This window comes from Saccopteryx bilineata, chromosome 6 (assembly GCF_036850765.1).
Source record: "Saccopteryx bilineata isolate mSacBil1 chromosome 6, mSacBil1_pri_phased_curated, whole genome shotgun sequence".
NCBI lineage: Eukaryota > Metazoa > Chordata > Mammalia > Chiroptera > Emballonuridae > Saccopteryx > Saccopteryx bilineata.
In genome coordinates, this window is record NC_089495.1 from 194,819,304 (window position 1) to 194,831,838 (window position 12,535).

General features: G+C 45.7%; 2 protein-coding genes across 2 annotated transcripts in view; one reads left to right on the forward strand and one right to left on the reverse strand.

Annotated features, from left to right (window-relative positions):
- The window catches only part of LOC136309111 (protein WFDC9-like), a 29,123-nt gene extending 19,778 nt beyond the window's left edge, over positions 1-9,345 (forward strand). Inside the window, exons 3-8 of the mRNA XM_066237187.1 lie at positions 3,180-3,250; positions 4,787-4,880; positions 6,032-6,237; positions 7,111-7,262; positions 8,195-8,336; positions 9,154-9,345. Of these exons, the coding sequence (XP_066093284.1) occupies positions 6,191-6,237; positions 7,111-7,262; positions 8,195-8,336; positions 9,154-9,196 (384 nt within the window). The 5' untranslated portion in view covers positions 3,180-3,250; positions 4,787-4,880; positions 6,032-6,190 and the 3' untranslated portion in view covers positions 9,197-9,345. The remainder of the gene's footprint in view (positions 1-3,179; positions 3,251-4,786; positions 4,881-6,031; positions 6,238-7,110; positions 7,263-8,194; positions 8,337-9,153) is intronic.
- Positions 287-1,468, reverse strand: LOC136309110 (WAP four-disulfide core domain protein 10A-like). Its single transcript, XM_066237184.1, has 2 exons — positions 1,369-1,468; positions 287-487 (listed from the first exon to the last, which is right to left on the reverse strand). The coding sequence occupies exons 1-2, from the start codon at positions 1,466-1,468 to the stop codon at positions 288-290; spliced, it is 300 nt and encodes a 99-aa protein (XP_066093281.1). The 3' UTR covers position 287.
- Positions 9,346-12,535: the final 3,190 nt, after the last annotated feature.

Below are 12,535 nucleotides of genomic sequence, written 5' to 3' on the forward strand. Positions count from 1 at the left end.
GGCGCTGAGCCCCAGGGCCTGGCCGGGCTGTGTGGGCCACTGGGGGGAGAAAGCAGAGAAGCACGACAAGGGGACAGGGATCAGGGCCCTGGGCCCAGAGGGGCGGGGCATGCTGGGGTCTGCACAGGGTTCTCGGTGATCGCAGGCACTGGGAGAAGCTAGGCAGTTCCTTGGGCATTTGTCCTGGTTTATTTGACAGGAACAAGTTGTTAAGACAGTGGGTTGGGTGGCACGGGTACTGACAACCCGGTCCCTGGGATATAAGGTCCTTGTGCTTCAGCAGAGTCTTAAATGGAGGGCGAGGGGGGCAGGATGCGCACCTGAGCTTCCGCTCCCACCGGGAGAATGTTCACGCACACGTTCCCACAGAAGGTTGAGCAGCATATGTTGTTTGCTTGGCATTCTCTGTGATGTGTACAGGGGCGTTTGCACGACTGTATTTTGACCGTCTTCTCACACGGCTTGATTTCTGTGGGTTGCTGTGTATCTGGAACGGAGCAGGAGCAGGTTCAATGGAACCACTTCCCTCAAGTGAACAGCCTCCTCCCCGACCCCAGATACATCTCATTCGTGATATTTTTAGCCGTTTCAGGGAATTCACTTGCTGCCCCTCTCCAAATTCTGGTGATTGACTGTATTTTAAATCCATTATCCCTGTTCCCCACCAATAGGTCTCAGTGCCTGGGCTTCCTGGAGCCTCTCCATACTCCTAAAACCAGGTCCCATTAGTTGTGGACTTGGTAAAGTCACCCCCATAGACCACACTCTGACTCTGAGAACTCAGAGCAGTCTGAGACATCTGTACACCCCCCCCCACTCTCCAGAATGTGCAGGGTCCAAAGAAGATGAACCTGCCTCTCCACCCTCTCTTTCCTCTTGTCACTGTCACTGTCTGCGGTATCCCTGTCCCTTCCCCCAAAATAACACTTGTAATATTTCCCTTCCACTGTCATCATCTGGCCCTTTGATGATAACTTTAACTTGACCATTTGTACCCCAAAAGTTACTTTCCTAGGTCCTCTCATTCTGGATCTACTCCCGTAAACATCTCTGGATGTTGACCGGTCACATTATGTGCATCAATCAAAGAAGAGTTGTTTCGTTTGCCCATCAGATTCTCAACTCTGCACCTGCCACTATTGTCGGTACCAGATTTTTGGAATGAAGGATAAAAAGATGTAGGTTGCCCTCCGCCCCCTTCACTAGTCCCAGGGCCAGCTGAAGGGGCTGGAGGGCCGTGGGTCAGGAGGACCCAGAGCCGTCATAGTGCTGTGGTCAGAGCAGGGTGTGCTGAAAGGTTCCAATCCCCAGGTCCTCCTTAGCTGGACACAGCCCCTCTCCCCCCCTTGCCCCCAGCACATCACCTACTCTGCATCTTGTTCCGATTACGCTTACGGGGCCCTCCCTGAGCCTGCAGCAGCAGCAGGACACAGAGGAGCAGGGCTGGCAGCCAAGCCCGGGCTGGCATGGTTCTGCCAGAGCAGTGAGCTCTAAGTCTGGCACAGACTCCGGGAATGCTGGCGTGAGGAGGGAAGGAAGGAAAGGTCATCCTGGGCTCCTCCCCGCCTCCACTGGCCAGGCCAGGGCAGGGCAGGGCAAGGAGTCCGTGTTCCTCCCTGAGCCTGCCCCTTCCATGGCCTGTTCTGTGGGGGACTTGGGGCTTCTGCAGAGACTGTCCTTTCTTTTGCGAACAGAACTCTTTTCCTAAAAGATATAACCTATCTCGATTTTCTAACTACAAAATAATTACAGAAAAAAAATATAATTTAAAAAGGATGATAATCTCACTGTATAGAATTAACTTGTGTCTCATTGTAGAGTCGACCCTTGAACAACATAGGTTTGAATTGCACGTTTGAATTAATTATTCTCAGATTTTTTTCAATAAATACTATTAGCCTTTGGGTATCCCAGGATTTCATATCTGCAGCTTTAAGTAACTATGGCTCGAAAATAGTATTTTTGCATTTCCAATTCCAGGATCAATATATATATATACACTGTTTTCCATCTGCCCTTAGTTGAATCTGTGAATGCTAAGGGCCAACTATAGTTAAGTTTTTGGGGGTCAAAATTATATATATAAATGAACTTTTGAGTGTACCGGTGTCCGCATTCCCAACCTTCACATTTTCGAGGGTCGACTCTGTTAGCTTTTTAGCTTCCTTGCATAGTTAATATGAACAATTCTTTGTCTTCTCACATTTTGAATCACCCACATTTTGTTACCCATTGTGTCCCACCCATATTTAATTATGTGTATATTTCACAAAACATGGTTTTCCATAACTGTCCAGCTCTCGTTTAAAAGAAATACCTATTGGCCCTGTCAGGTTAGCTCAGTTGGTTAGAGCATTGCCCCGATATGCCAAGGTTGCAGGTTCCATCCCCAGTCAGGGCATGTACAAGAATCAACCACTGAACGCATAAATAAGTGAAACAACATATTGATGTCTCTCCTCTCTCTCTAAAATCAATAAAAAAATAAAATGAAATAAATACTGATTGTCGAGCATTTGTGTTGTACCAATTACTGATGATCTAGACAATGTCATATTGAGCATTTTAATTCATAAACCAATTTTTTAAAAAATTAAATTTATTGGAGTAATATTAGTTAATAGTTACATAAGTTTCAAGTGTAAAATTCTATACTACATCTGTATGTTGCATCGTGTGCTCACCACCCAAAGCCTAGTCTCCTTTTGTCACCGTCTATTGGAACCCCTTCATTCTCTACATCCTCCCCCCCTCCCCTCAGATAACCATCATACTGTTGTCTTTGCCTACGAGTTCGTTTCATGGTTTTGTTTGTTTGTTTGTTGCTTTCTGTTTTATCTCTCACATATGAATGAAATCATATCGTCCTTGTCTTTTTCCATCGGACTTATTTTGCTTAGCATGATGCTCCCAAGATTTATCATGTTTTCCCAAATTTCATCCTTTCTTATGGCTGTGTGTGTGTGTGTGTGTGTGTGTGTATATATCACATCTTCTTTATCCAATTGTTTCCATGTCTTGACCATGGTGAATAATGCTGCAATTAACATAGGGGTACATATATATTTACAAATAAATGTTTTGAAAAATTGGGGGTAGATACACAGAAGAGGGATTGCTGGGTCACATGGTAGCTCTATTCTTAATTTGTTGTGGAATCTCCATACTGTTTTCCATAGTGGCTGTACCAGTCTGCATTCCCACCAGCCCTTGTTATCTCTTGTCTGATTGACAACAGCCATTCTAACAGGTATGAGGTGGTATCTCATTGTGGGTTTGATTTGCATTTCTCTTCCAGCTAGTGAAGTTGAACATCTTTTCATATACCTGTTGGTATATGAACATTTGTATGTCTCCTTAGGAAAAGTGTCTGCTGAGGTCTTCTGCCCATTTTTAAACTGTTTTTGTTGTTGAGTTGCATGAGTTCTTTGTATATTTTGGATATCAGCCCCTTATCAGAGGTGTTTGCAAATATTATACTTTCTCCCATTCAGTTGGTTGTCTGATCTTAGACTAATGTTAGAGAAGTGGAACTTGTAAATGAAAGAGTAAGTAGGTCTTTAAGTATAGATAAATCAATATACATACATGTAGGTATATATATATATATACATACATATACATATAGAGAATTATTTTAAAAAAATAAACATGTTTCCCTCTACAGAGGGTGAGAGTCAACTTCCTCAAATCCTGTAGGACACTGCATTTTAAATGGGGATCTATTGCTAGATTCTGCAGAGCTTCCTGAGGACACATCCGCGGGATCCAGAACCAAGAGTGGCAGGAATCCTGGGAGGGGCCTCCTTGGCACTCATCAGTGTCTGCTTCTCAAACAAACCATCAGGACCCTCAACTTCTGGGCCAGACACAAAGCACGAGGCTTTGGCTGCCCTGCATGAAACATCGTTTTCCTGCGATATACACCATCTTGGGAATCCATAATTCAGTCATTTTAGATTTGGCACTGTATGCAGTCTCCACCAAAGTTCCTTCCCATTTGCTTCCACAACTTTGTACCCAGGTCCCCAGATTTGGCCTCTTATCTCCGTACTGGTCCACCCTCCTCAGCCAAGTCTCAGGAATCCTGGCGTCTATTTCGCGTGGCGAAAGGCACCCAACAAAGCCTGGAGAAAATCACTCACCTATGGATATATCTCGTCACTGCATAAAATATACCTGTGGACAGGGTTTGGGAGGAGGGCGTCTGCTCCTTGGGAGTCCCTGCCCTTGTCCACTCGACTCTTCTTTTCCTAATGGGCGTCAAGTCATGCGTAGGAATGCCCGATATAATGCCCGTCTCTGATGTTTAGTAAACCAAATCTAGCTTTCTTATTGTCCTCCCTGTTTGGTCTCTTTATCCACATAAAAGCTGGATGGCATTTGATGGGAGACGATATTAAGGTTTAATTAGGAGAGGAGAATCAATACAGAAGAGGGTGAAACCTTCAGTAACTCACACAACAAGTCAAAGGAAAATAAACACACAGACCATTCTCCACTCCCCACCTATAGATAGACTCAAATGCATCAGAATAAAGACTCTAGACTGAGGTCTTCTGGGGGTGGTCAGAGCCACAACCCAGGTACACAATGTTCCTCCTAGCTTAGTAGGAAATACTGTTCACATCAAAGAAAATCCAGTACTTCTGGGTGGGTATTGAAGAAAACGGCCTGTGATGTGGCCAACATGGAATTCCTGGGCAGATCATAAAGATCTGTCACTACCAAAATCATCATTAAGTTTTAGGCCTTTGCTTTTCTGCTCTTCTGCTCCCTGTTCCAGGACATAACCTCCCTTCCCCTCCCCAAGTAAGAAGAGTCCAGATAAAAGAACTGTCGCCAGTTTCTGCAGACACTCAACTTAGACACCTTCAGAGGTAGGTGCGGCTAAGGGTCCTGAGGCATGAGCTTTTATATGTGGCTTGCTGGGATGAGCCCCTTGTTCAGGTGATGTCAACATTACTCCTGTGAAGTGAGGATCATTGTCTTCTGTTCGTCAAATGAGAAATGGAGAGAGAGGTGATGTGACCTGTCTGAGGTCCCACAGGTAAAAGGGGCAGAGATGAAACAAGACACCTGCATTCCTGACTCGAAATTCAATACTTTCTCTCCTTTAATATTATCTGGAAAGCCCAGGATCCTAAATTTGTGGGGAACAGTAGTTCTGCGTCTTTCTGATACCTAGGGACCTTTTCATTGTTCTATATACTCACTCTCAGGATGGCCAAAGAACCCGCCCAGAACTCTGTATGCGAGTAGTACCCTGCCAGGGTGCGATGCTGTTTCTTTTCTCTTGGATCACTTGGTACACCTGAGTTGTGCCAAGCAGGGGATTGGGCATCCCCAGATCCTGAACATACTTTCAGGGCAAATAGGAAACTCAGAAAACTGGACTAAGCATGAGGCCTTTTAAATGAACAGATCTCAAAGCTCTGGAAAACTCAGGTCTAGAATGATATTTTTGAATACCAATAAACAGCTTTACAGAACCTATTACTTTGGATTTATTGTAGTTCTGTCACTGTGTGCCAGTCTGCCTCCTTCTTTGTGCAAAAGGCAGCTGCCAGGAATCCAGAGGCCATCCCCATTGATGCCTGCCTTCACCTAGTTACTCATACTTCGTACCCTCACCTGTAAGTGGTTAACAGACCATCTGCTTTGCACAGCTGTCTTGCTCAGGGCTGGTGCCTTTGGAGGATGAGAAGAACACTCTAAGCCAGGGGTCTCCAAACTACGGTCCGCAGGCTGCATGCCGCCCCCTGAGGCCATTTATCCGGCCCCCGCCGCACTTCTGGAAGGGGCACCTCTTTCATTGGTGGTCAGTGAGAGGAGCACATTGACCATCTCATTAGCCAAAAGCAGGCCCATAGTTCCCATTGAAATACTGGTCAGTTTGTTGATTTAAATTTACTTGTTCTTTATTTTAAATATTGTATTTGTTATCGTTTTGTTTTTTTACTTTAAAATAAGATATGTGCAGTGTGCATAGGGATTTGTTCATAGTTTTTTTTTGTGGTTTTTTTTATAGTCTGGCCCTCCAACGGTCTGAGGGACAGTGAACTGGCCCCCTGTGTAAAGAGTTTGGGGACTCCTGCTCTAAGCCATGCTCAAGGACTGCGGATCTAATGCTCACTGGTTTTCCTGTGCAAAAAAAGCAAGTGATTGATAAGATTGCTGGAAGCCTACCATGCTCAAGATAGCTCTCCTTTGGCCTGGAGTTTCACTAATTAAGTTGTATCCTTTTATATAAATATTGCTCAATGGTATATGAAACCTCAACACCTTAATTTGGCAATTTTATCTCATCAAGCTGTGCCGAGGCAAGCCGGCAGGGATGCGCGTTCTGAAAGAGGAGGTGCAGAGCAGATAGAAGCGTCTAAGAGCGGAAGCCCCCAAACACTTGATGGTTTCCATTGTAAGGGCTTCTCTCCTATTTTTTCTCTCTGTATATAATCTCCTTCTCTTGCTCTTGTCTCTCCTCATGTCACCTAGATCTAATCTGCCGCAGAGCCAATGAGTCAGTGATTCACATGCCTAAAACTTGCATTTACACCATCTATGGTGATGAAAGTTTTAAGAGTCCCTTGACCCGTTATTGGCCATCATCTTTCTCAAGCCCTGCTGAGTAATCCATCTCATTCCTCACTCTGGAATCACCCTGGTACTCTTTGTTTTAGGGTCTTGACTAAATGGTATCATCTGGTTATGTATGATTTTAAATAAAAAATTAGGACACTCAGTGTAGTCTATTATTCCAATTCCATAAAAATAATGACTACGGCATTAAAGGATACCCATATACTGGTTAGCTCTAGGGTGCTAGAATTTCTGATGCTGATCCATTTCCTTTTTATATTATTTTGTCTTATAAATCATACAATCTGATGATTTATTGCTTTTTAATTGGGAAAATAGCAATACATTTTTAAAAGAAATCACCTTGTGGAGGAAGTGGTATGTAATGTGAGAGAGGGAAGAAGCCAACGGCTGGTTTGATATGTTGTTAGGCGTTGGAGGGTGAAAAGTAGGAGAAAGAATAACACAATATTCACAAGCACTTTTCTCTCTTTCCTACCATATTCTCCTTAATTCCTCTCTTCCCTCTAGCAACATTTGGAGGAGATCTGTCTTCTGTCAGAACTTAACCCAAACACACACAGAGCCTGCCATGAAGCCCTGGGCTCTCCTACTCATCATGTTCATCTGTGCGGCTGTGACACTTCTGCCCGTGCTGGGAGGATTCGGGAAGAAGGACTACTGTAGGTGGCGTGGGGAGGGAGGAGGGTATTCTGCCCAGGCCTGGCATGTCTGGCATAACTGATTCAGGGCCCAGTTTCCAGAATCGCCCTTCAAAGGATCAGACCCTCACTAAAGCACAGGCATCCAGGAAAGATCTGGTAGGATGTTTCCGACCTTCAAGCTCCTGCCTTCAGATCTGAAAGCAATATTGGGTATATGGAAAGGCGATGTAAGCTTCTAGTCTCTCCCGCAACTCTGTTTTTCATTCTGCAAACTGGCTGTGGAAACTGGAGCCAGAGGATGGCAGGTCCTGAAATCCAAGGGTATTTGAGAATGATTTGGTGAGGTGGTGTCATACATTGTGAGGGTATCCTAGGTCTTTTATCTATCATCTATCTATCTATCTATCTATCTATCTATCTATCTATCTATCTATCTTTCTATCTATCTATCTATCTATCTATCTATCTATCTATCTATCTATCTATCTATCTATCATTTAATTTTCCCATTGATTTAAGAGGGAGAGAGAGAGAAGCATCAACTTGTTATTCCACTTAGTTGTTCCATTTAGTTGTGAACTCATTGACTGCTTCTTGTATGTGCCTTGACCGGGATGGAACCTGTGACCTTGGTGTGCTGGGACAGTGCTTCATTCATTGAGCCACTGGGCTAGGGTGTAGGTTCCTATCTTTAGGGAGCTTGGTGAGGGCTCCCAGCGGCAATGCTGTGTGGGGACATGTGGAAAGAGGAAAGTCATGTCATGCAATGATAGTCTCCTGTGAAAAGACATTAGCTAGAATTCAAGGGAGGGATTTTCTTGAAAGGCAGAGAAATTCTTTCTAGCTTGAAGCTCAGGTTCTTGAGCTCAGGGACTGTTAAGCTTGAGAAGGGTTTCTTCTCCAAACTGGGAATGGAGAGACCCTGCCAACTCCTACCATCTCATTTCCAGCTGAAGCAAAAGAAACTGAGCAGTGCTGGGTACAGCCTCCATCCAAGTACTGCGAGACAAGGTGCACTAAGTCACACGACTGTTTACAACCAAACCATACATGCTGCTGGACCTACTGTGGAAACATCTGCTTGCACAATGAGTGAGTAGGTTGGGCAGGAAGGTTGGGCCTGGATCTGTTTCCTCACTCCCACCCAGATGTGACCTGGAACAGAAGACTGCAGTCTCCCAAATCCTGGCCAAAGAGCCAGGCAGTGGAAGGCAATGCCCTCTGATCTCTACACCTAGACTGCCATTCACTGAAAAATAAACCAAAATACCAACCTGGGGGACCTCTGCTCTTTCTTTCACTCTCATTACTGACACCTCACCCATCAGTTTGTTTATCCTTCCTTTATTTGCGGCCCCAGCTATGCCCCTTAGAGTGGCCTCTCCATTGGCCCCTTGTCTCAACCTGCCCAAGGAGACCCGCTCTCCACTCAGGCACTCAATTAACAAACGTTTTGGGTGAACTTGCTTAAAAGTGGGCAACTCCCAATCTTACAGAAACAATGAAGGCCCTGGCTGGTTGGCTCAGTGGTAGAGCGTCGGCCTGGTGTGCAGGAGTCCCGGGTTCGATTCCCGGCCAGGGTACACAGGAGAAGCGTCCATCTGCTTCTCCACCCCTCCTCCTCTCCTTCCTCTCTGTCTCTCTCTTCCCCTCCCACAGCCAAGGCTCCATCGGAGCAAACATGCTGGGTGGATCCTGATAGGGCGTATGCGGGAGTCTGTCTGACTGCCTCCCCATTTCCAACTTGAGAAAAATACAAAAATACAAAAAAAAAAAAAAACCCCATAAAAAAAAAAAAGAAACAATGCCTGTTCCCATTAACTGGGATCAAGAGTGTAATGAAGTTTGGGAATGGATGTTCCCCCCACCAGGTTCCCTGATGTTTTACCAGTTAACTTTTCTCTTCCAGAGAACCCTATAACTCAATGCTAGACCTGGCTCAAGCTGACTAGCCGCTCAGGTGAGGGGATGACTATGTAGTCTAAGAAGAATGCTGCCTGGCTCCCTATTGCAGTTCCCACGGGCTCCAGCTGAGGACCTCTCTGTTCTCTCCTTGTCCTCTCTATCCTGAGAAGACTCAAGTCTTTGCCAAATAAACGGATGTACCAACCTAAGGGTTCTGCATTTTTCTGTACGCCGTCCCTGTGACTCCACTGCTCTCATTAATATCCCCAGTGGTCCCAATAGTTGTTCCCATCCCATTATGGGTACAAGCACCCAATTCTGCCGTCCCGGTTAGACCTAGGTTTTAGTTGGGTAAGTTCATGGCTATAACAAAAATATCAAGATTTATAAAAATGTCATGGGGCTAACATAGTAAAAGTTTATTTTCATTCACAATACATTTCACTGAGGATAGTCAGCAAACAGCCACCTGTACCATAATTCAAGGGCACTGGCTCCATCCATCTATAGCTCCACCATCTCCCAGGGCCTCCTCTTCCTCCAGCTAGGCAGGGGTAGTCAACCTTTTTATACCTACCGCCCACTTTTGTATCTCTGTTAGTAGTAAAATTTTCTAACCACCCACCGGTTCCACAGTAATGGTGATTTATAAAGTAGGGAAGTAACTTTACTTTATAAAATTTATAAAGCAGAGTTACAGCAAGTTAAAGCATATAATAATAATTACTTACCAAGTACTTTATGTCAGATTTTCGCTGTTTGATAGAATAAGTCTTTATAAAACAACTTACTATAGTTAAATCTATCTTTTAATTTATACTTTGGTTGCTCCGCTACCGCCCACTATGAAAGCTGGAACGCCCCCTAGTGGGTGGTAGGGACCAGGTTGGCTGCCACTGAGCTAGAGGATGGGAGAAGAAAGGTAGCACGGAGGCTGAAACAGAAGGTTTTTAAAGGCCAGGCCCAGAAGTGGAGCTCATTATTTCTATCCACATTCTGTTTGCCATAATGTAGTCGTATGTTCCCACTTATTTGCAAAGGAGACTAAAGAAATATAATCTATCCTTGTGCCCAAGAACAATAGAAAAAGGAATTTGATGAGCACATGGCAGTCTCTGGAGTCTACTTATGCAAAGCCAAACTCCTCAACCAAGATCTAAGACCCTGGCCTCCACATGACTCTGTCCAACTGAGCGAGAACACCCCTGGTAAGAAGCTGGCACCTCCTGTCATTAGAGAAAGTGCTTCTTCCTTCAGGGTTGGTACTCGGAGCTTCCAGGATGACTCCTCCTTCTGCCATCCCCAGTGTCCTGCTATATTCCTGCCAGGCCACTTCTGTCTTTCTGGCAGTTTTATCTGGGTAATATTATTCTTTTTTTTTTTTTTTTTGTATTTTTCTGAAGCTGGAAACGGGGAGGCAGTCAGACAGACTCCCGCATGTGCCCGACCGGGATCCACCCAGCACACCCACCAGGGGGCAATGCTCTGCCCCTCCGGGGCGTCGCTCTGCCGCGACCAGAGCCACTCTAGCGCCTGGGGCAGAGGCCAAGGAGCCATCCCAGTGCCCGGGCCATCTTTTGCTCCAATGGAGCCTCGGCTGTGGGAGGGGAAGAGAGAGACAGAGAGGAAGGAGAGGGGGAGGGGTGGAGAAGCAGATGGGCGCCTCTCCTGTGTGCCCTGGCCGGGAATCGAACCCGGGACTTCTGCACGCCAGGCTGATGCTCTACCACTGAGCCAACCGGCCAGGGCTTGGGTAATATTATTCTTATCTTGAAATTTCAGGTAACATAAGGCAGGTCTTCCTGCCTATATTGTTTCCCTAGATTGTATCTGAATTTCTACCATTCTTATCTTACAGATTATTTTTAAAATATAGTGATACCTTGAGATACAAACAGACCAACATACAAATTTTTTTAAGGTATCAGCTGCGACTCGGTCCGTATTTTTGTTCGAGATCCGAGCGAAATTCCGAGATAAGGACATGATTCGGGAAGCTGCTGCTAGTTGGCACATTGGCACACAGGTCCAATATCGGCAGTTTGATATATGAGTTGACTGACTTATGAGCTCGGTTACAGAATGAATAAATTCGTATCTCAAGGTACCACTGTATAACTTTCCCTGGATGAGGAGATTATAGAATAGTTACTATGAACCCAGGTTTGTGCCTCTTCCTGGCTCAGAGATCCAGATATTCTCACTTGGACGGATAGATCAGCACATCACACTTGTCCACTGCATAGCCCAAAGAAAGGCTCCCAAACGTGATGCCACAAAGACCAAGGCCGGGCAAGGGCGTCAAGTGGTCAAGTGAGTAATGTCAAATAGAAAATGGGTTAGTGCCCTAGAGCTCAGAGTAATGGCTCAGGGGCTCATGTAAACATCCCTCGGGATGGCTTTGTCTTGGCCTTCAGGGATAGGGAGGACTTGGAGCTCTTTAGAGTGGAAGTGGTTATTCCTTCCTAACCAAAAAAAAAAAAAAAAAAGAATAGAAGAACAAAGTGTTAAGGATCTCCCAAAAAAGGTTATTTATTTATTTATTTAATTTTTGCATTTTTCCGAAGCTGGAAACGGGGAGGCAGTCAGACAGACTCCCGCATGTGCCCGACCGGGATCCATCCGGCATGCCCACCAGGGGTGATGCTCTGCCCATCTGGGGCGTCACTCTGTTGCATTCAGAGCCATTCCAGCGCCTGAGGCAGAGGCCACAGAGCCATCCTCAGCACCCGGGCCATCTTTGCTCCAATGGAGCCTCGGCTGCGGGAGGGGAAGAGAGAGACAGAGAGGAAGGAGAGGGGGAAGGGTGGAGAAGCAGATGGGCACTTCTCCTGTGTGCCCTGGCCGGGAATCGAACCTGGGACTCCTGCACGCCAGGCTGACGCTCTACCACTGAGCCAACCGGCCAGGGCACATAAAAGGTTCTTCCCTGAGACCTGCCTCTGGAGGTTGAGGAAGCCCAGGACAGGAAAGAGCCCAGCTCCCCTGCCTCTGTGGGGGACAACTCTATAGATAAGGACACACCCCAGAGCTTTGGTTCCGGACAACTAGACTTCACCTGAGATAACATCCTTGCTAAATGCCTCCTTTGATCTCCTCCTCACTGCCTTAGAAGTTTGTACGAAAGGGCATTCTTTTCTGACGGGCACGTCTTCAATCATTCACATGCACTTGAGTTCCCGTCTCTGGTCTGCTTCTTGGAAACTTGATCTAAGTCTACGGTGACCAATTCCTCTGGGTTTGCTTGAGATTTTTCTGGTTTGAGCATTAAAAGTCTCATGTTCCAAGAGCCCCTTCATTCCTGGGCAAACTGGGATGTCTGGCTGGCATGCCTCAGACAATTTTTCAGCTTTAATTTGGAAAACTGCCCTGTGTATATCTGCCCT

What these genes read in the sequence shown, in the direction of transcription:
- LOC136309110 (XM_066237184.1), bottom strand. Translation starts at nt 1,468, where the DNA reads ATGCCAGCCCGGGCTTGGCTGCCAGCCCTGCTCCTCTGTGTCCTGCTG. An exon ending in TAATCGGAACAAGATGCAGA is followed by an intron (nt 488 to 1,368) that starts GTAGGTGATGTG and finishes GCTCCGTTCCAG; the next exon opens with ATACACAGCAACCCACAGAA.